Source organism: Semicossyphus pulcher, unplaced genomic scaffold (assembly GCF_022749685.1).
Source record: "Semicossyphus pulcher isolate SPU_LCO1_2020_fin unplaced genomic scaffold, fSemPul1.0.p SCAF_20, whole genome shotgun sequence".
Lineage (NCBI taxonomy): Eukaryota > Metazoa > Chordata > Actinopteri > Labriformes > Labridae > Semicossyphus > Semicossyphus pulcher.
Genome location: NW_027211694.1, coordinates 17,169,765 through 17,192,632, shown reverse-complemented (window position 1 = coordinate 17,192,632; position 22,868 = coordinate 17,169,765). Strand labels below are relative to the sequence as shown.

At 41.8% G+C, this 22,868-nt stretch overlaps 1 protein-coding gene across 2 annotated transcripts; it reads right to left on the bottom strand.

The window, feature by feature from the left end:
• Nucleotides 1-59: 59 nt before the first annotated feature.
• Nucleotides 60-22,548, bottom strand: utp20 (UTP20 small subunit processome component). Of its 2 annotated transcripts, none has more exons than XM_069671489.1 (61): nucleotides 22,490-22,548; nucleotides 22,114-22,194; nucleotides 21,959-22,025; nucleotides 21,700-21,832; nucleotides 21,397-21,585; nucleotides 21,194-21,275; nucleotides 20,943-21,080; nucleotides 20,515-20,670; nucleotides 20,249-20,401; nucleotides 20,001-20,135; nucleotides 19,786-19,863; nucleotides 19,511-19,689; nucleotides 19,258-19,413; nucleotides 18,864-18,952; nucleotides 18,152-18,257; nucleotides 17,891-18,041; nucleotides 17,736-17,798; nucleotides 17,472-17,639; nucleotides 17,199-17,275; nucleotides 16,484-16,563; nucleotides 16,070-16,322; nucleotides 15,762-15,947; nucleotides 13,822-13,912; nucleotides 13,579-13,664; nucleotides 12,864-12,989; nucleotides 11,513-11,679; nucleotides 11,003-11,211; nucleotides 10,310-10,453; nucleotides 10,119-10,198; nucleotides 9,777-10,012; nucleotides 9,516-9,660; nucleotides 9,311-9,398; nucleotides 8,885-9,028; nucleotides 8,559-8,612; nucleotides 8,297-8,449; nucleotides 7,872-8,027; nucleotides 7,598-7,738; nucleotides 7,352-7,489; nucleotides 7,102-7,241; nucleotides 6,901-6,983; nucleotides 6,428-6,762; nucleotides 6,196-6,335; nucleotides 5,821-5,977; nucleotides 5,405-5,503; nucleotides 5,105-5,272; nucleotides 4,769-4,935; nucleotides 4,540-4,687; nucleotides 4,123-4,239; nucleotides 3,839-4,009; nucleotides 3,441-3,572; nucleotides 3,226-3,336; nucleotides 2,988-3,137; nucleotides 2,651-2,833; nucleotides 2,381-2,512; nucleotides 2,157-2,289; nucleotides 1,882-2,066; nucleotides 1,713-1,784; nucleotides 1,334-1,618; nucleotides 957-1,083; nucleotides 716-861; nucleotides 60-636 (listed from the first exon to the last, which is right to left on the bottom strand). In XM_069671489.1, the coding sequence occupies exons 1-61, from the start codon at nucleotides 22,538-22,540 to the stop codon at nucleotides 481-483; spliced, it is 8,466 nt and encodes a 2,821-aa protein (XP_069527590.1). In that variant the 5' UTR covers nucleotides 22,541-22,548; the 3' UTR covers nucleotides 60-480. The 2 variants fall into 2 exon arrangements, with proteins under 2 accessions (XP_069527590.1, XP_069527591.1); XM_069671490.1 differs by having other exon boundaries at nucleotides 19,258-19,389.
• Between the last annotated feature and the right edge of the window lie 320 nt (nucleotides 22,549-22,868).

Here is a 22,868-nt window from a genome sequence, read left to right as displayed (position 1 = left end):
TTGTGTCAAATTGTGCTACCAGAAGATGGATGAGCGGTATAAAATGTTTTGATCTTGTTTTTAATTACAAAAAGTTGTACATTTAACTGCACGGGATATAAATCTGTAAGTATACACTTGGTTCACAGCAAGCAAGTAGAAAAAACAGTTTAGCTTTGACCTGCAATTTATATAAATTGATGTCATTAGCCACACTTAGACATCCTGCTGTGCAACAGCTGTTACATGATGTCCCATTTCTGACAACTCCTTTTACACACACGCACACAAGGATGTTGGATACCTACAGAAGAGATGGATTAAATTACCATTTTTCATGGTTCAAGTGTGTGAAGAACAAAGATGTTGTGAAATTAGAATAGTAAAAGTCATTATGTTACATCACTAAGCCAGACTTGATGGATCTGCAGCCATGTAAGCCCACAACATCCTGGGCAATTGAGCAACCTGCTTGTGTCCTTGATAGGCCACCTACATGGATCACTTCACCATGGCCAGATCTTTGAGCGCATGGCTCCGGTGTTTCTTAGCTTTGTATCCAGGCCGAAGGAACTCTATCTTCCTCTTTTTGGCTTCGATTTTGTTTTTATGCTTCTTGAGTTTCTTCTTGGCTGCGATGTCTGGGTTAGCCACCGCCTGGGAAAACAAAAAAAATGTATATTCATGTCTAGGAATACAGTTTTTTCTCTTGTGTGTGGTTTGGAGTCCATCATACCTGCATTGCTCTGTGTCGTTTGCGTGCCGCTCGTCTCTGTGAAAACTCCTTCTGGACAGCAGAGAAGGCCAGAGAGAATCTCTCCAATCCTACTTGCTTCTTCAGCAGCTCTATCAGCTCCTGCGCCAGGTTCTTCAGTGTGGGATCTGGAGATGGACAGAAACTTTATCAGCTCTGAGGTTTATATCTGCATTTTTCACCACATAACATAATACTTCACTTGGCTTTCTAAGGTAGATACCTTGGTCTGCATATGTGCTGTCCAGCTCTCTGTACAGAGGAGTGACGATAGTGGTCAGATAAGGGCCGAGACGTTCCTTCCCCAGATCCATGGCTATTGCTCCCAGGAACTTAAACACACACGTTCTCTGTGGGAGAGTTTGGAGGGAAGAAAATATACCATAATCTTTAATGTTAGAATTGAAATAAACAAAATTTGAGCTTTGACAAAGTGACTGTCTTCATAAATACATGTCATTACATTTTTAACACTTGGCAAGGAAAGGGAAAGTATCAAGGGAGGTCAAAAATGCAACACGCCACCTTTAGCTTGGTCAATTATTCTGGCCACTTAAGGACAGCTGGAGAGAACATACAAGTCCTAGTTTCTATGTTTACCTTCAGGGGAATTTTGGGACTGTATGCCGCCTCTCTCTTGGCCATCAGCGACAGCTTCTTCATTAACCACAACAGTGAAGGAGGCCGATCATCCTTATCATCCTCCTCGTCTTCTTCCTCCTCTTTCTTTTCGCTCTCTTCCATCTCCTCTTTCTCACCATCCTCTTCATTGCCGTTCTCGCTCTGCTCCTCCTCCTTTTTCATTTCTTCCTCTGGGGAAGTGATATCAGACTCGGGGGACAAAAGGTAGATCACCTTTCCCACGAACAGTAGGTTCTTGATGACCTGTGGGCAGAGGAAGATGCCCGTCAATCGAGTCTCTTGTGTAATTTTGAAATTTGCTTTGACTCTGAAATGTGTTTTGGTGGAGATTAAGCACCTGCTCTCCTGACGTCGTGTCTAGGAACTTGGACTGAAGCTGATGACATAAGGATAACGCCAACTCTCTCATCTAAATGCAGAAAAGAAGGCAGAAAAAAGAAGACTTTTTAACACTATTAGCATGAGACGCAGAAATTTAAGGTAGAAAAAAACAGTCTTGGCCTGACCTTTTTGTCGAGGCTGCTGGTAATGAAGGCTGTGGCTGCTGAGTGAGGTGAAGCATCTTCTCCCTCTCCTCTCCAAAGAGCGACCAGCTGCTCCGCCTGATGTGCTGCAAAAAGCTGACCAAAGAGCTGCGAGGCCGTCAGCCACACCCAGCAGTGAGGGTACCGCAGATGGGCTTCAATGTGAACTGTAGGAACACGTGAAAAAAAAAATATGAGTGTATTGGGTATGTCTGTGTGTTTATATGATAGGGAGATGATGTGTGTAAGTCCTTTACCCCAGGTACGATGTAGTGTGTCACGTGGTTCTCTGAGCTCCAGCAGGCCACAGTGTTTGCTTAGTTTGGTGATAAGGGTCAGAAAACTGAACAGCAGCCTGTCTGCTCCTTTCTCGTCCTGCTCCTCCTCGATCTTAAAGAAACACAGAGTTAAGAAGCTGTCTTTTTTTTTTTTACTCTGATTGAAATTTGTTGCCAAAAAGGGTGCCAATGTGTTAACTCACATCTTCATAGTTGTCAGGGTTTATCTCTCTCTCCAGCAGAGGCAGCAGGTCGTCAAGGCGACGAGTGAACTTGTCCTCCTCTACCTCCACGAACAGACCGCAGATCTGGGCACCTAGACGCCGCAGGCTGGCCTGGGAATGCACCGGGAAAAACGTAAATTAGATCTAATTATTAAAACATAATCATTTTTATGTTAAAAATACAAAAGACCAGTGGAATATGTTTGTGTGTAAAATTATTCCTCTTGTAGTATGTGAGTGTATGTGTACCTTTTCTGCGTGCAGCCATGTGTTGACAAGGGAGTACAGAGTATTCTGGTGGTTCAAGTCCAACTGGGTCAGCAGGGCCTTGATGGCCATAGCTGCCATTTTCTTACAGCGTGCAGAGTCATCATTGACCACAACCAGAGCCAGCGGGGCGAAGAACAAGCCACTGTGCTGTAACAGCAGTTTCTGAGCAAAAATCAAAAACACAGTCTGGTGTGACTATCACGCTCTTGGTAAAATGTGTGACATTATGCTGTCTTATACATGCAGTATTAACCATACTATTAGTAGTATTAACCATTAAGTTTTGTAGATAAAAATTGAGAGGAAATTCCTTTACCGTTGGGAAAGTCTGGAAGATGTAGGCCAGCATCTCGAGCACAGACTCCCTCCCTGTGTCATGCTCGTAGTGTAGCTGGGCCACTACAAAGTCCAGGTGCCCTCTTAGCTTTCTCCCCAGTGGGTAGTCCAGCAAGTATTTTAGATAGATCTACAAAAAAACAAAAACACTGGCTGCAAACAAGATTTTTCAAAAACAACTGTAAGAATCTGTTTTATCTTCGTTCATGTGCAAGTACCTGTCGACAGTGGACTCTGATCATAGAATTGCTGCCTGTGACAGACAGTTTGGCCACTTTTTTCAACACCTCCTCCATCTCTGGAACAATGAGCTTCCTGGACAGAATTGCCTGGAGGAGACAGATACACATAAATCAGGGGGCAGTCATGGAAATTTTTCTGGGTTTAAGATTTCTCCAGGAGTGCACCACAAACTCGACTTAAGACCGGTTACCTTCAGCAGGCCGAAGGCAGTAGCCTGGCGGGACTGATCATAGATGTCCTCCTCAGCGTATCCCAGCAGCACCTGCAGTTGTGTCTCTGAGATGTTGTTGCTTTTGACGTTCTTTACCAGTATGGTGATGGCCTGAGAGACAAATAGACAGTATGAGCATCATACAATAATTGCAGTGGACTAAACTACATTATTAGGGATATATAAGGTGGCACTTTCATACATTTTTGTAACTTATTTTAAGGAAATATGAAAATGTTATTTCTTGAAAAGAACCTGCGTAAATTGCTCCCATTTCACTTTCAAAATCCCATAATGTTCCAGGACAGCACCTTGTGTTTTATCTACAAAACTAAAGGGAAATGTCCTCAAAAATTCACATCTATTATTTGCAATACCTTAAAGCAGTTTTGAACCAGGTGGTAGTTCTCCCCACGAGCGGCTCCAGCCTTGGAGTAATCCTTCAGTAGGACAAAGAGCTGCTTGGTCAGCTGGTCGGCGTTCTGCTCCACTGCTGGCAGAGGGAACTTCAGTAGCCAAGTGAATGCCACTAGAGCCTCTGTGATCACCTGGGAGGGAGGTGAGACAGAGGGAGAGGATGAGGGTGGTTTTAATTAATCTTTAAACAGGATGGATTTGATTAACCAATGCAAAGTTGAGGTAATGAAAGGAACCCAAGTACCTTGACATGCATGGAGTTGAGGCAGTCAAGCAGCAGCGCTACAAAAGGATCCAGCATCTCCAGAGCTGAGGTGTCAGACGATGTCACTTTGGATTTCTTCAGACTTAGGTGGAGCAGCTGAGATATAGACAAGGTGCATAATGGCAAATATTTAAGATAAATGTCTGTTTAAGTTTCACAAATATTACAAAAAGGCATCACTCCCTTTTCAAGGTAAAGTAAAATGTGCAATACTTATTTTGGAGGAGGATAAGATGACACAAAGCAGAGAATGTAGTTTGAGTTGTTAGAAAAATATTAATATGCTGTTTCAATTGCAGTATATTAAACCCTAGTAGTAGATGTGGTTCTAAGCAGTCATGTCAGTCTATTAACTAGCACTAGCAAAACTAGCATGAGGAGGGTTTCTATGTGTACCTTGAGGCCAGCGTCCACCAGGATGTGCATGTTGGTTCGGCTGCTGACGGGAGCTCTCTGACCCCCTCTCTTTGGAGTTGGAGGCAGGAGCAGGCAGCTGGGAGGAGGCAGTCTGGGGTCTGGGGGAGGCTTTGCTTTCGCTTTCTCTCTGCAATGCACACATACATGGTTGAAAATAAGCATCACAGCCGTTTAGCGTATTTTCATTTGTGAGAGAAAGTATGAGTACCGTTCTCTTTTTGTGAGCAGTGGCAGACTCTCGCTGACAAGGCCATGGCACAGCAGTAAGATATCCTGGGAAGTCATGCCGTCGTTGACAAGCAGACCCAGGACCAGTCGCCGTAGCACAGCACCCACCCGGTTACACACTTTTAGACTAGATGAATTCTCAAGGATCTGAAAAGAGAAAAATTTCAAGAACAGCAAAAGAAGGCAGTGAGAACTAACTAAATGTGTTACACTGTGCTTTATGTCAAGTTACCTTTGTCTTGACTATTATTTGTATTGAGTAAGACCATCTTGAATTGACTTCTGTATATTTTACACAAATAAAAACTCGCCTCACCTCTTTCAGTGGCAATATAAACTTGGTGACGCTCTCCTTGCTGCAAAACCGGGCAAGCAGCTCATATGAGTCCATGCTCTTGCTGTGTCGAGCTTCCATCAGCTTAGAGACGATTCCCTTCACATCCTTCTCCTCAGCCACCGGCCCGAACAGCTCATTGTTAAAGATCTGACCAAAAGGGGGGAAGAAGAGGGGAGATTCCAGAATAAAGATTAAAAACAACGTCTGAATCAGATTTTAATCAAAGACATTAACTATCGTTTAGCGACACCTATGTGGGGTTTTGGTGTGAATTCTTACATCAATGAGCATGTTCATGCACGGGTCCAGGTCACCACTCTTCAGGGTTGGACTGAGGACTGACAACAGCTGGTACACTGTGAATGTTAGCACATGGACCTGGATGGAGGAGGAGAAAGAGACAGAAAAATGGATTTTCAAAGTGAATGACGACATCTTCACACAACAACCATATGAGATATATTCCTCTCTTGTTTTTTTAATGATCTTGGTTAATACAATTTATTTAGATTACACATTGCGTAATAAGTCAAGCATATTTTATCATAAATTCAATAATGACTATAAATGATAATATTGAAATGCTGTGAAGCATTAGCTGCACTACAAATGTTAGCTTTCAAACACAAGCAGATATTGGTGTTCTTAACTGTTTCTATGTAAATGTTTGAATGCTTCAATGGATGTGTTCCTACCTGGTACCCCTTGACCAGGATCCCATGCATCTCCTTGAGCAGGTACTGCAGATACCTGCAGCCCAAAGTCTCAAGGATCTTAACCAGAGTTCCCCTTGCCACATCACGGACCTCCTGGAAACGATTCCTCAGCACCACACACACCTTGATCAGGATCCTGAATGACATGCACAATACACATATCACTAAAATGTTGTGAATCTTAAGATGCCCCATATAGAAGTTCTGATCTTATTTTCTAATTTATTGTCATTCTCTCAGTAGACCACAATTCAATTCAATTCCTATGTATACTACGTGTAGGATCAGAACCGCTACAAATGTTGAAACCCTGCGTGTATGCACACACACTCTCACATACACACAGCTGCATACCCAGGCAGGTTGGACTCCATGATGTGTGGAGGCAGAGTCTGCATCAGTTTGACCATGGCGAAGGCTATCGGTATCCTCGCCACCTCCTCTTCCTTAACATCCTTTGACTTCACTGCCTTGTGCTCATCATCACGCTTAATCTAGACAAAACACATACACTTCCACTATTATACTTCAGTTTAGATTGTTAAAAACAAGTTAGGAGTGAATGTTAGTGCATGTGGCATCATACCTTTGCATTGAGACATTTGTGCAGGCGAGGTAGCACACTATTATTAACAGTCTGATGGATGGCGCTGATCAGAGACTCCAGCTCCTCTTTGCTCTGAGGCAGCCCGCTGGCCACTACCATGGGCTTAGGAGCTGTTGCCTCCTTGGCCTTATTGATGGCTGCCTCTTTGGAGACAACATTCTTTTCTCCATTGGTGCTGTCCGTTTCCATGGGAACATCAGATGGAGCAGCTGTACTTTCTACCTCCATTGCCGCCTCCTCCTCATCTTCGCTTGCGTCTGATTCCTCAGCTGCACCTTGCTCCTCAACATCTGCGTCGACTGTAGCACTCACAGCTTGATAAAAGACATATATTTATCATGTGACACATCTATTTATAAAGACTTTTTTGAGCATTGGATTTTGTGTCTCTTAAAGTCAAACATTTCAAAAGAACTGAATTTTGTTAGTTGAGAATGAGTTAAATTTATTACCTTCTCTTGCCTTGGCAGCCTCCATCTCTCTGCTGAGGGTTTGATGGTCAAAATGGAAAGCCTCCAGAACTGTGACCAGCAAACTGGAGTACAGGGGATGCAATATAGTAAGAAGAATTAGGAGAGTGAATCTCTTTCTACAGAGTTACAAAACATGTCAAAATAGCAAAAAAAAGGGTGATGTTTAGCAGATGACCCCACCTGACAGCCAGTTTCTGCTCAGCCTGTGCCGTCTGCAGAATGTGAATGAAGTGTTTCAGGTAGTAGAGGTACTTGGACCAGGTCAGCCTGCGACACACCGCACCCACTACCTCCACCGATGCTGATATCATGCTCTCATGCTGCAGTTTTTGAGGAGAGGAGGGGTTAGACAAACAAAGAATATTTGCATCTTTCTGTAAAGTTTTAAATTAAACTTATTTTTCTGCAAGTTTGTGCGTTCATAAGCCACCTTAAGCATCTTTTCGTCAAGCAGGGCAGTCAGGGCGTACGGCATGATGTAATTCTGCAGGGAACGAGGGGTCATCACCACTTGGCCCTCTGTCAGCTGCTTGGCCAACTTTCTCAGGGCACGACCCCTACGGTGGATCTAAATAGAAATAAAGAAACCTATGTTAGCTTGTGGGGTGTTAAATATATTAAAGATATAAAGGGATACAGGAGATGCAAGGGCGAGTTTCCATTGATTCTGTCGTACCTGAATGTGCTTCATGTGCTCAAAGAAGTCAGACTCTAGGTCATTGTAGTTGGTGAGCTGTACCAGGTCTCTGAACTCTTTCTTGGAGGGAAAGGTCTTCACCAGGCAGGCCAGTACATTGGTGTATTCATGCTGCACACTCTGCATAGAGAAGAAAGAAAGGGGACCACATTTACAAACCTACTTCATACAGAGTGAGTTTATGGTTTCATATTTAGGGCATAACCCTTGATATAGCTATTGTGTTTATGGGGGAAAAGGTGTGTGTTCCTACATCTGTCTTGCTGCGAAGCCCCTTGTGTACAGCATCGAGGATGGTGTGTTGTACAATGTCCTTGTAGAGCTGTTCTCCAGGCCCGACCACTGCCAGCTGGGTGATCACTGCAGACAGACACAAGGTGGCGTTGTCTGCCAGCGACATGTCACCAATCTGCATCAATGGAGAGCAGGAAGAAACAAACAGACACAAAACAGTTAATTAAAATCTTCTGAGGCTGCGATTACTACTACAGATCTGTTATTAGTTAAGATGGTATATTTATATCATTTATCTGCTTACAAGGTTACAATTTCATTTAGCAGACGCTTTTGTGCAAAGTGACGTACATCTGAGAGTTAACAACACAAGGAAGGATCAAGACAGGAGGGAGCTAAGTCAGTAAGTGCTAACAAACAGCTACAAGTGCGATCGATGCTTACCTCAAAGGTGTGGAAGCAGTTGTGTATTATGGTGCTGATGTAGTCCAGGTCAAGAGCGGTCATGTCTTTGACTCGCCTGGTTGCATCTTGGAAAGCCGTCAGACGCACGTCAAAGTAGATCTCATCCAAGTGTCGACTGTCGAATGCGTTAAGCTGCCGGGTGCAAGCAGGAACAATGAGTGTTGTCTAACTGGTTGTAATATTGTGAAGCAGGTGAGTTGATAAGAGTTGACAGGTGAAACATTACTGTGGGAAATTTTACCTTTGTTGCTACATCAGTGATGTACGTGAGGGAAGGCTCCAGATCTGACAGAGTCTAAAAGCAAAGCAGCACATACAGATTAAAAGTGAGAGAGATTATATAACAGCATGGGTGAAAATCTGCAACAATTCAGTCATCTCTAATCAGAGATACTCAGCAAAATGAGAAATAGTTCATAACAGTAACAGCAGTTACATACTGCTATGACCATCACTCTGCTACAATAGGTAAGATTCCACCATCAGTGCAGTGCAGTTACTACACATTATGTCTTAAATTACAATTAAAGTATACCTGTACACATAGTATTAAGTTCTGTGCTGTACCTGGAAGACATTAGTCAGGGCCTGCCTGGGCAGCTTGTTGTGGATGATGGAGAAAAGTTTGCTGAGCGGCCGCAGGAAGGCAGAGGCCAGCACACACTGTCGCAGCAGGTTCTGAATCGTGGCCAGGATGTCGATTTCTGTCTCCTAAAATAAGAGGGTGACAGTGTTGTCATTATTCAGCAGCATAGACATGTACAACCTATTACAAACATATCTTAATTTGCTCAAACTACTTGCTCTGAGCCTGCCAGGCACACAAGCTTCTCCGTGTGCCTGCAAATCCCAGTTCCTTCACTACTCCAAAATCTCAGACCATGACCCAGATCTTAACGTAACAACTCATAACTTAAATAATTTATTGAGTTGAAATAGTTGGAGATTGTGCACACAAAGCTATCGAATAGAAAAATAAGTCGTTAGTCTTACTTGAGGATTGTTGGCTTTCTGGAGGTACGGCAGCAACAGGCTGATGAGCACCGAGCTCTGCTCCTTGTCGCTCACAAATCGACTGACCCTGGCAGACAAAAAGTCACACTTTCAAAAATGTATTTGATGTATATAAGAAAACTTAATGGACATTATTCGCACCAGTGAAACACACTGTACACATGGTGAAAAAGAAAACACTTACTTAGAGAGAATGTTGAGCTCTTTGGCCACTTGCGCCCTGAACTTTTTCTTCTTGAGTCTCTCGGTGTTGCGTACGACTCCGCTGAGGTACTGCAGCAGGGTGGATATGTGGGGCAGCAGCAGTCTGGAGCCCTGAGTTAGAGAGTCTGAGGAAGATACAGCAACATACACATTTGACTCTGTCCAGAAACAACAATCAGCCCCACATTGTGCATGACTATTATGTATATTCATTGTTTTATTTAAGGTTAACTCTGCTAACCTGCAGTGACAATAGCGCCCTCTTTAGGCTGAGGGAACACACAGCTGTTGACACTCAGCTCAGTCTCAGTCTCTGACGAAACAAAGTCTTCAGTGGTTGCTAGGGACTCAGCTATGTCCATTACCATGGCAATGGTCACTGTGGAAGCGTTCTTGGCTGAGAGGAGGGCAAAGACGTTAAGCAGGACATCACACTCTGGATGGTTTAGCTTCTGCTTGGCCAAGAGGGGAAAGAACCTGAGACAGAGAGACCAAAAAGTTTTATACCCCTTAATATTAACTGTTAAAGACGGTTGACAGACGATATACATTTTATTGAATAAGACAGATGAAGACAAGATACCTGGCATCTTTGCACCACACATGGATCAGTTTGAGCAGAGGGGTGGGTGAGTAAGGGCTCTCTGAAGGGAGACGACACACCTGCAAAGAAAGAAGAGAACATCAAGTTGAATTAAAAATGTATGAATGAAGACAAAAGACGTAGTAAAAACCAATGAGAAAATTAAACAAAAACTTGTTGGCAACAAATACCTGAGGCCAGATCACAGCTTGAAAGACAGCGTCCAGCTCATCTGGACTGAAGCTGTATGAGTCGAAGCCGTCAAAAAAGTCCTGGATCCTGAGAATGCCGAGTCTCCTCAGGTTCTTCAGCGGACTGATGCAACCTGCTCGTAACTACAACAAAAGTGTAGCAAACACATATTGACACTGTTTTTCCATAGAAAAAGAGACCTTTATTTAAAGGTTTGTAGTTCTGAACGCAGGACATTTTGTAACATGGTGTTGCACAAAGTGAAAATTTTAACTGACTTAGGATTACATTATTCTTTTCTAATATCAGGTGGAACTATAACCAATAATCAAGTATCCAAAAATCATGTACTATTTAGTTAGCTACTGAGTAAGTTGCAGTGCACATTAACATTTAAAATAATTGTACCCGAATGCAGCATTTGGATAGACCTCTATCTCAACCCATACTCCAAAACTCCATAGAGCACCAGTGAAAAAGTGTGCACACTCCTCCTTATGCTCACAGTGTGACATTACAACTTAAAGTAAATCAAACACTCTGTATATTTTAGAGTTCCTTTTTGATGCAAGGATTCAGAATTCAACTAAGGCTTTCTGGGTAATGTATGCAGTATAAGAATGAATGTATTTGATACTGGATAATCAGAAATGCTTCAGAAACATACTGTAATTAATCCCTGTCCTAATTACCTGGTCCCGTTGGTCCAGGATGGTGGATACAGAGGCAGTGACACACAGCAGGATCTGCAGCACCTTGGGCAGGTAGACGTGGATGAGGTGGCCCAGTTTGTGGATCACCACATTAATGATGTTCAGCAGACTGTGCTGACGACCCAGCGGCAGAACAGCAGCCACATCTGTCTCTGCTACTGCTCTCTCAACTGCTTGCAGGCATGAACCTAAGGACACAGACAATAGAGAAGGTTACCAGAGGACAAAAACATGTTTTTAAATAGGGCATTCTGCTGTGTTTCGTTGCCAGAACACACAACACCAACACCATCAAAATCTCTGGCTAGGTTTTAAGTTTACACAATATTTATCAACACCTCAAATGGCTCTACCAGTTTCAAGGGGAATTGAAATTGAAATTGATAACCAAATGCAAACAAAAAATATAGTGCAAACTCCATCTCTGTAGCTGTTCTGAACTTTTGTGTCTTAAAAAGTCTTTCATATTCCACCACGGACGTGTCCTACCTTGACTGTGATGGCAGACGGGCTCCAGCAGCAGGTCGATGAATATACCTAGCTCCTCAGCCTGGCATCCTGCCAGGAAACGCAGGATAATGGAGGACCGGGAGGTGGCGCTTGCTTTCCCCTGAAACTTGCTGCCGGCTTTACTGCGCAGACGGCCAAACAGGATCCTGTGTCAAAAACAGCAAACACAAGGCTGGTGACTGAGAGGTGACAACAATGTATTAGATGGTTCTGGTAAAGCTGTTGTACCATATTAACTGGGGAAAAAAAATCCTAATGGGAGCCATTTAGTAAAATATTACTCTTGTGATATCCATTCATTTATTCAATTATTTATATATGAACCTGTGTACTGCCCAACAGAGCATTTCAGGCCATTTATGAATCTTTGTAAAATGAGAAAATGTTTGCATCAAACTGCCAGGGCTGGATAAAGGAAACATATAACCAATATATTTTACAATGGAAGTGTTGAAAGCAGGCTAACTGGGGACAGACATTCATCTTTTTACAAAAAGCTTGCTGCTGTTTTCCAGCAGATGAAAAGCAGTTGACCATGAACTGTAATATTTGCTAAACTATAATCCATTGGGCATTTTTTATAGTAAAAAAAAATACTCCCAAAATTGTTCTCAGTAAGTTCAAGGAAATGTTTGACATTTTAGGAAATAGACTAATGCACTTCTTGCTGCAACTCAAACATAATATTAGAACTCTCTTGCTTTTAATAAGTAGCTACCTCCTGGAGACGTTAGCTTAGCTTAGTAGGCAAATTTGTTAGGGGTTTTTCAGTTTTAGTCAGAACTAGGCTAGCTGTGTCCCCTGTTTTCAGTCCTTGTGATGTGTATAGCTAATCAGTGGTAGAACAATACCACATGAACGACAAATGGAAAATTTTAAACTTGCTGGATAGCATTTTTTGTTATCTAAAGAGAGAGCAACGCTAGTTGTTACTCCTTCTGTTCAGTCTTGCTAAGCTAAGCTAAGCTAACTGAACAGACAGAGAGTGGTATAAATCTTTTTATGGGCAGCTGTAGCTCAGTGCCCATTGCTGGTCGTATTTCAACCGGAAGGTTGATGGTTCAATCCCCAACTACCTCAGTCTTCATGTTGAAGTGTTCTTGGGCATTGAACCAAATTGCTCCCGGTGGCATAGCAAACGGGGTGTGAATGTGATGACCGATTGATAGTTTAGTAGATTGGCACTTTATAAGTATAGACCATTTACCATTTTTATCTAACTCTACACAAAACAAAATATTTAAATGGTCAAATTTTTACTTTTATGCAGCAACAAACAATGGAAAAAAACATACTCTGCACCGCATACACACACACACACACACACTACCTCATTAGCAGTGGGATGAGTCTGGCTCTGTGGGAAGCATCAACCACCTCTGTCTCATCAGAAATGTTGAAATGAACAATCTCCTCTTTGAAGTGTTTATCATCCAGGAGCTTCTCAAGATTCTCCCTGGACAAAAAAACACACAAAACACTGTGACACAAAGCATTATTTCTACAGCTTGAATTAGTTAAATGTCTTGTACAATGTCTCGTTTGCAGGATGACCTTGAGCATTGCTTCACGAAACTCGTCCTTTCCTATAATGTAGCCTCATTATGATGCAAATTGCAATAAGCCATGTTGTACAGCCTAAGATATGAATTGATGAAGAGCATGAAAGAAAAAAAATCTGAATCACAGGGCTTATTCACTGCTGTCTGACATTGTCACAGCCTGATCCTGAACAAAGAGTCCTACATAAGCATCTGTAATATAAAACCTCCTCTGACCCATCTGTCTGCAGCTACAGTAAACGGATAGCTTGATAACAGACAATTGAAGTGATATCAGGTACAGTCAACACTAAAGTGGAAGTTAACATTCCTCTGCATGTAACTGTAGAGGACTGGGGAGGAGGGCTCTGATTCCTATCAAAGATGCTCACAATGACCCCGTTAAGGAAAAGAAAGAATGGGATATTGTTGCTTCAAGGGAAACATTACTGTAAAGTTGTCTTCCTGTCCATCTCTTAGGGTGATTAAAGGTGGTTTTCTTACTTGTATGGCACTATATTGGGTTCCTTGTATGAGAGAACACATTCAAGGGCCACTCGCTGAATCTGCTGGTCCTGATGGCAGAGCAACTGAAAAGACAAAAATATATCATGCTGGTTTGATGACTTCATTGTGTTAGAACATTTGCATTGCTGAAATTTCACACCAAACTTCCTTAGGGGCAAATGCACAGATGATGCACAGAGATGTTTTGTTTAAGACAATGTGTGTGAGTGCGTGTGTTACCTGGTTATAGAGCTCACTGAGGCTGCTCTCCAGGTACAGAGAGCGAGGGTTGGTGAACTTGGCGAATACCTTCAGATGGGCATTTAGCTGTCTGTAAGAGAAGGAATTTTGCACCTGGGTCAAACTTAAGTACCTTGATAGGTTTAGATAATATCAATACAGACAAATTTCAGTCAACAATAAAGAAAGCTGGCATTAAAGGTCTTATCAGATTCATAATGGTGTTTACTTTCTTTAGTTAGATCCTGATTACTTTTGATTTAAATACATTTTTTGCCTATTTACAGAGAACACACACTTAGGAAGGCTGGCTCTGTCCTGGGAGTGGAACTAAAGACCCTAGTGGAAGTGTCTAAGAGGAGGATGCTGAGGAAACTCCTCAGTGTCATGGATAACATCGGTCACCCCCTGCACGCCAGACAGTCCTACCAGAGCACCTTCAGCGGTAGATTAAGACCGCAGAGGAGCACTACAGAGCGCCACAGGAAGTCTTTCCTTCCTGTGGTCATCAGACTATAACTCCCACTCGTACAGCAGGAGGAAAAATGGAGCATGAAGGTTCTTTTTATTACCAACTTCTCCATTACAGCTATAATACAACTTCTAATATCATGTGCAATAACACAATATCAGGTTATATTATGTTTATTATCATGTGCAATATCTCCCTTATTTGTTTAGGCTGTATATATATATGTATAGAGTGCATTATTATGTGCAAACCCGCCACTTATTTATTGCCAAATTACTTGACTTTAGAGAGGGGTCTGGCTGCAGACCTGCACTCCCAGGTCGGTTCCTTTGTCCACTGTTAGGCCTGGAAATGGACGCAAGAAATTACAAAATAAAATCGGGTAGAAGCTTCTGGTTTAATGGGCAAGAAATGCACGTAAATAAGATGAGAATAAGCGTAATAGTAGAACAATTGAAATATATAAACGACTAAAACGCTAAAAAGCGAAGTATCTACACGATTTTGTAATTTATTGCTTGCATTTCCAGGCCTGACAGTGGAGGAGGCCTGACAGTGGAAGCTGCAACGGAACCGCCTTGAGAGTGCAGGTCTGCACCCACACCGTCTTGTAACTTTCACTAGCCTGTGCAATATAACTTTTTTAAAATTACCATGCACTATTACATATATCTTATGCAATATAAGCTTTAATTACTTCTTATTTTCACTGCAAATAAAACTGTCAATGTAACTGCTACCATGACTTTTTACTAAGCTTTATTTTGTAAATATCTTATTGTACTATTCTTATTATATTAGGCACCGTCTCTCTGCATTTAACCTCTATACACTTTATATTGTATATTTCACTTATATTTGAGTTATTTTGTTTTTCTGGGGGATTTTTTGTTACTGTAACTTTGGAGCGACCTGTCTCAAGAATTTCCTTTGGGATTACTAAAGTTTTATTCTATTCTATTCTATTAACCCAGGCATTAAATCAACTGGAATATTAAAAGAAGTATTTAAAAGCTTGCAAGCTGTAAATATATTGTTTTTGCGTTGACATATTTATATCTTTAAATATAATTATACTCAATGATAGGGTACCTGACTATGAGTTCATAGTCGGGTAGGTTAACAAGACTCATGTCAACTGTGACCCAATTGTTGATTTTTAATTTGGGTGATACAGTGGTGAAATGTGTAAATTTACATAAGTACAGTTCCATTTTATGCAACTTTATGGTTTGTCTTTACTTCATTTATCTAACATAGTTGTTTTTCAGAAAGAAAGTTTTCTTACCCTCCCTCTCTAGTAAGTTGAAAAATGTGATGACTTTGAGAGTGTTTTCTTCAGAACTTCACTTTTTTCTTCAGTAGAGGATCTATATTCTTCTTCCACTACTGTTTTTTATAGTTATTAATAACATGTACTATGTTGGGAGATGGATACAACATTTAGCGGGATTCTGATTAGTCTTACTTGGCAGCAGCTCTCCTTGGAAGTGCCTTTCTCTGTTGTCTCCCTCCTTCCTCAGCGTCATGCTCCTCTTCCTCCCTCTCCTCCTCGTCCTCCACAGCCATCCCAGACTCCTCCATAGAAGCATCATTCCTCTTCCTCAAGTCCTGAGTGGGTGCCACAAGCAGGTCGGCAGGGTAAAACTCATTCCTGAAAACAGCAAAAACATTTGGACTAAATACTTCTTTGACAGACCTTTTTACACATTCTTTGAAAATTAGCATTTTGGCAAAAATTTCCCTAAATATACCAGACACAGTGTAAACACTAACCTGATGAACCTGAGCAGCAGAGGGCTCAGTTCCCGGCTTCGTGGTTCCACTCTCTCAGGAAACTGGGCCATGGCGCGCCACAGCAGGCTGCGGAAGTTAGGGAAGTCTGTCCTCTCGTTGGGGTCAGAGGTCAACTTCACCTGCTCTATGAACAGCACCCCCAATTCCCCACTTTCAATCACCTCACAGCCCGGTTCACCCCGAAGACTCGAGGCTTCCTCGTCATCATCCTCATTCTCCAGCAATTCTTTTTCTGTAACATGCGAGAGGAATCAGTTTGTCACATTTCCTTTGCACGTTTTTAACAGCAGTTAAAAGCTGTGAGTTACACAATGTATTAACTGAAACTGAACAAAACATTTCAACTATAACTCATGGAAATATGATGCACCAGAATCTGACAGGCAGCCTTACCAGCCAACCCTGCCACCATCTCCAGATGCTCATAGTAAACCCTCCAGAACTCTTTGTTATCCATCCCTCTGGCATGAGTCCTGTGAGGCAGAAATGAAAAGTTTTAACAAGGCATGTTAGCATTGTAAGCATTCTCCACTTATAGGGGGATTGTATTATCTACTTTAATATTGAGTTTATTACCAGTTGGAGAAGCATGGCATACAAGCTAAGCTATGTAATGCTGTGGATGTTTTCAAGGTGTATTTTTGCCACTTAAAAAAGTTCTACCTTCCAGACCATATATATTGATTAAAATAAAGTGTCAATGATAAGGGTTGTATTACAAAAAGGTGAAGCTGCAAAAATACTAGTAAATATAGCGCACACTTAAACTGATATATTTTTTAAGGTGGTCAAAATACGTTTTGCTGCAAACCCTGACCACAGCAGTACCAAGATTAGCTTCTGTGTTGGTACTCCGGCATGCTTCTCCAAATTGGGGTCATGCCGACCGCCATCTGATGTAGGTAAAACACTATTGATCACCATTGAAGTTGAAAAAATGTTTAGCTATCCCTTTAAAATTGATAGGCTCATAGTACAGCTAATACATGGTTTTGTTTAGATATTTTCATCTTACATGAAAATGCCCTATGTTCAAAGAGCAAATCACTCAACAAATCTAATTTGTTGTGTGTTAATTTTAGGTGAATTAAGTTTCATTTAAACTCACACAAGAAGCTCAATGACGGGATCCCACATTGGCCTGAAGTTGACAAACAGCACTGCAATGAGGTAACGCAGGGGCACCTAAAGAAAAACCAGCAGAAGCAGGTTCAGTTAAACATCTCAATCATTCATAAACCTCTCAAACACATTTCCAATTATAAATATATTTGGACTTGCAATAAACAACCTAAAAGGTTTTTTTTCACAGTTATGGTCTTTCTATTTTCCAAATGATGAAAATAAGAAGAAATAAAATTCAGTAGTGCTTCCTGTGTACCTGCTGGAAGGTGTCGGCCGGCCCCTGCGGCAGACTGCGCTGCACCAGGTCGTGTCTCAGCTTCCGTAGGTGAAGCAGCTTTTCTCTGTAGTCCTGTACTGAGGCCGGCACCAGCTCGGCCTGCAGGCAAACTGCAAACACTGGCTGCACCTCCACATTCTCCTCACCCTGTACAGAGGGACAGACACTCGCTAAAATTAACACGAGCTTTTCAGTTCTGTGATTTTGATGGAGCTGAATGAGCATCTACACTGACAGTCGTACCTCGGTCTGTGGAGGGAGCTCTGCTTCAAATTGAGAGAGAATCCTCAGAGTCAGCAGGCGGATCTGAGAGAGAACAGAAAAACATTTTTATTTCTCTTCGGATATTTTGTGACACTTTATTAAATTAGTTCATAACACCTGAAACTGTGCTCTACCTTGGATATGTTGGAGGAGATGTTAGGGTGCAGGATCTGGTAAAGCTCCAGCAGCGCAGTGTGGGACAGGTACTCTGATACGCCGCTGAGTGACAGGCGGGTGTAGTATAGGTCTCCTAGCAGCAAGGCAGACAGGTCTGAGGGAAACTTCCTGTAAATTAATAAACATGATGGTTAGATGTTAAACCCTTTAGTGGAAGTGAAATGACTAAAATATCGATACCCTTAGTGACACTTGACAACAAAAACGGCAGTACATACCGCAGGATGGAGTTGATCTTGTCGACAGTGAGCAGTGAGAGAAGCTGGGCAGAGCCGTCCAGAGTGAGGAGGCAGCTCAGGGCTTGTCTGGCTACAAATAGCCCAGCTGAAGAGTGGAGAAGTAGTAGTGGGACAGAGGGACTTCAGTCAGTGTAAGACAAAATTTCATTTTTGTTTGGACGGACTCCAAAGAGAAACTTTGTTGATCATAATGTGATGACAACTTCAATGTTTTGTAGTTCAATGTTTGTAGTTTTCAAAAAAATCACATCTGGTGCTCAATGGCCTGACTGTCACATTAAAATTGGTACTTTGTGTAAATGCAAAATATGGAGCTGCAAAGGATCTTTTTCATTACGGATAAAACTATTTTAACTCTTTTTTTATGTATCATTTTGACAATAAAATGTCAATGCACCTTTAAGTGTACATCACAAGTGTATATCAGGTCCTTGCAGGGCCTTATAACCCTGTTAGTAACTTATGTTGTCCAACAACCCAACGGAAAATACATGAACAAAAAAAGTGAAAAAGCAAGTAATTATTTAGGTTTAAAAAGCTTTAATCCAGAAAATATTTGACACTTCAATAATCTAGAAATAACCCATTTAAACCCTGAAAAATCACCAGCTGTTTAGTTGTTGTGAACATTTTGCTTCATATGCTTCTGACACTTTTCATTTACTGTGAAAAAAGAACTGTAATGTCAAACCTTTTCCCAGTTTGTCCGTCTCAATCTCACACAAGATGTTGTTTAGGAAAGCAGTCACAGCGGGAATAATGCTAGCTGCAGCAAGAGGCCTGATAAATGTAAAACAATAAGAATAGCAGGTCAGGAAAATAAATGTAATACACCAGTTGAACATGTCAGCAATACATGCATGAGTGTGGAAAAAGGAAGTGAGGAAGCAAGTGTGGTCTTTTCACAATAAGAGTTGTTTTCTCAGATTTTCCATATGATTACGTTAATTAATTGTTAAGTCCTACTTTGTTAACATTGTTTTTTAATGCAAACAAACAAAGGCAATGGTTACGTGGCCAAAGTTGGAGAATAAATATTGCTTTGTTTTTAACATTTGATTCAATTATCAAACAATCCCTTTTACCTGAGGTGTGGCAGAAGCACCAGTGCTGCCCAAGGAAGAGACAGGTTATTAATGGACTGATTCTGCTCCTCGGGAAATTGGATCAGTGACAGCACCAGCTCTGGCACTGTAAGCTGCTCCGAAGTTGTACAGCTGGCCTGATAACTGCTTAACACTCTGTTGGGGGAGAAAAAAGAAAATGATTCAGATGGACTTATAAAGGCATTCTTAAATGATGAAAATATTACATTCGATGTATACTGTTATATCTGACCCTGTCGTCTGTCCCGTGAAGAGAAGTGGGTAGGTTTCAAAGGCCATTGAGGCATCTGTTGGGGGCGGGGCTTTAGCGAGAATCAGGCTGACCAGCGCATCCAGGCCACAGTGGCGAGACAGGGGATCACCGCAGCCGAGCAGCCCATTGGCAAAGCGCAACAAGGTGGGGAGGAAGAGCTGAGGGACAGAGACCGTGACAATAGTTGTAGAGAGAAAAGGACAAAGCCAGCAACAGAAGAGTATACTGTATACATCACTCCAGTGACGACTCACCTGTTCAAACTGTTTCATGGTGAACATCTCCTTTGTGAATTCGATAATCAGATATTGCCCCATCGTGCTGCCAAACACCTGAAGAAGACATGTATTTTTGGTCAAATAAAACAAATCATATTCAAATTCCACTTTCCACTTGTTCCATACATAAATATCTTTACCAACACTCAAAACTCAAACATATGCAAATAATTAAATTCAAACACACACACCCTTTGGATTGTCTCCTGGATGAGCGCTTTTGGCAAAGTGATGTTCTCCCCAAGGAGCAGAGAGGAGGTGATCTGGAGGAGCAGACGTGAACAAGATCCTGACAGAGACGAGCTCTGAATGAGCCGCAACACCGTCTGTTGGCACATGAAGAGAAGATGATGAAAGAAGTAAAGACACACTATTTTGAATCTAAGGGAAATAATGTTTTAGCATTTTATAAAATCTCACAGTAACATGCTCCTCTTACCTGGCAGACAGCCTCTGGCTTGGTGACCTTGGCTCCGTCCTTATGGGACACGAGGGTGTGGAGAATGAACAGCAGCCTCTCCAGCTGCTCTGTTGCCTGATCTGCTTCTTTTCCTTTCGCCTCCATGACACCCAGGACCTCCACAGCACTGGCCTGTACATGATAAAGAATCACCACCATCAGACAATGGGTTGGGAAAATCCTACCATCAGGGAAAACTTTTTAAATGCTCTGACTGAAAGTAAGAGCCATCTTGCTGTGCCCACCTGTAATGACTCCCACAAAACAAGGAAGTGCTCTCTGTCAACTTGATCAGCTGCAGCCTGGGCCAAGTGGTCCAGAGCGTCCCTGACAGTGTCCCATGGCAGAGACACTCCTGGGCTGGTTGAGGGTCCAAGCTTATGCAAAGCTACAGGGAGAGCCTGGCGGGAAACAGAAGGTTTCTGATTTACTGTGTCCATTATTATACAGCTGTGTTCAGTCCACAAGTCAATAAAATGTACACATTTACAAGGTATTTACATGTCTGACTGACAGATTTCTCTTGTGTACTGACTGCTGACTGCATAAATACTGCTGTATCACATAAAACTCTCTGGAAGTCTAGTCCAATAACAGTCAACACTTTGAGCTAAGCAACTTTAACTAACACTACCACAGAGCAGGGCATGCATTCCTCAGAAAATAAACCCACATTCGAAGCGCAAGAGTGAAACATGCTTCGGACTCCTTTGCACATTTCAAAGAGAAGTTGACCTGCTCCCTCTGCCTTGTCTGGGTGCTGCTGTAGATCTGAGAACATGAGATCCAGCAGAGAATCAAGATCTGGAACCTGCATGACACAATGAGACATTGTTTCAGCGGTGAAAACTGTTTATTACGCTCAGACACAAAAAAGGCTAAATACTGACAGTACATTTTTGAGAATAACAAAATATACAACACCTTTCTCATCAAAAAAGAGAAGCTCTCTGCTGCAAACTTGCGGATGTGCTCTTTCTTGTGCGCCAGCAGTGTGCTGTATAAACTGTGGAATAAAAAAGCTATTAAATTACACCAACAAGCAATACGAACTCTTCATCTACAACTCAATAATAGGTCGGTGCTACAATAAGGAAAAAAGACTCTGACTCCTTCTTATTTCTTACCTGTAGATGTTGGTCATGTCCTTCACCATAACCCTCCACAGGTACTTGTAGAGGAAGGAGAGACAGGTGAAAGCCCACTCCAGGATCTCTGTATCTTTGGTGTCCAGCAGTGAGGTGATCAATATGAAGAAGTCTGGGAAATGAGGGTAGAAGTCGGTCTGCAGGTCTCGGGCCAGCTGCACCACCAGGCTAGGGGGGACAAAGGGAGGAGAGCCACAAATGGAGTTATTGACTGAAAACACTACAGCTACATTGCCTGGCAAATCAACAACAATTTTTTCCTTAACAACAAATACAACTTACTCCAGCAGTGGCTGATACGCGAGACTATTCTTGACGCTCAGGTGTGTTTTCAGAGTCTCTACGATCACCGTCTGATGGAAAACCAGCATGTTGAAAGACTGGCTCTTGTTGGAAACCTCTTTCAAAAATGTAGCTGTAGAGGAAATGCATTCATGTTACTCTGGCATTGTTACTTAAGCTCTTTTTGTTACTAACATGTCACGTAATACAATATGAAAATACTGCAAATTATGAAGCAATTATTGTACTTTATACATACTGAAATGCTCCGTCAAGTTGAGGTCTTTCCATTTTGTCAGTCCTTCAGAGAAGTATGTTTCTACTTCCTGCATAGGGAGCAAACAAGTTATTCAAAATAAGATGCAAACAATTAAAAACACTAAGAGGAACGGATATGTTGATGACTAGACAAACCTCAGCATAAGATCCAGTCCTGTCAATGCGATGGATGACATCGATGTTGACATTGGCAAGTCTTTCTGCAAAAGTGAGAAACTAAAAAAGACAAATCAGAGAGGTTTATATTATGAGAGAACAGGAAAATATCGAATGTAACAATAGTGATGCTATACTAGGACTTTATTTAGAGTTTCAGGTTAAATGGACTATTTTCCATAACTTATTAGACAGTAAAATTAACAATGAATCCCTCTACTTCCTTTGCTTTAACCTGCATATAAAATATTAGTGTTATTAACTCTAACTACACACTAATACACATGTTTTTAATGTCCACTTTAGCCTAGCGTCAGTAATAGCATCATGCAGTAGGGATTTCCTGAACTCTCACCCTGTAGGTGTTCTCAGATTTGTGATACGAAGACTTGGATTTAATCTTCATGTTTGCCTTCTTGCTTGATACGGGGTTGACTGTATTCCAATGGTGGTCGTGCGGTTTAAATAATTCATTAAAATTACAATTCGTTTCGTCTCTCGGCTACAACTGTTTACACACACGCCGACAACTGGGCGCTGCCATGCTGAACAAAGCATTGTGGGAAATTTTTACTCCGCGTGGTAGTATTCAAAGAGTCGTGGAGAACCGAAGAGGCGAAAGAGTAATAGTGTAATTACTTCCGCCTTCGTGTGATGCTTCGCATCTCCGTGCTTCCTTCTTCGCTTAAAGTATAATTCTTCCCAAATCAAATGTTGGCGAGTATGAAAACTAT

Coding starts and splice junctions, on each gene's coding strand:
- utp20 (XM_069671489.1), bottom strand. CDS start 22,540: ATGAAGATTAAATCCAAGTCTTCGTATCACAAATCTGAGAACACCTAC. Junction 4,688..4,768: donor CTGCTCACAAAAAGAGAACG/GTACTCATACTT, acceptor TGTGCATTGCAG/AGAGAAAGCGAAAGCAAAGC. Junction 3,337..3,440: donor CTGCCTTCGGCCTGCTGAAG/GTAACCGGTCTT, acceptor TGTCTCCTCCAG/GCAATTCTGTCCAGGAAGCT.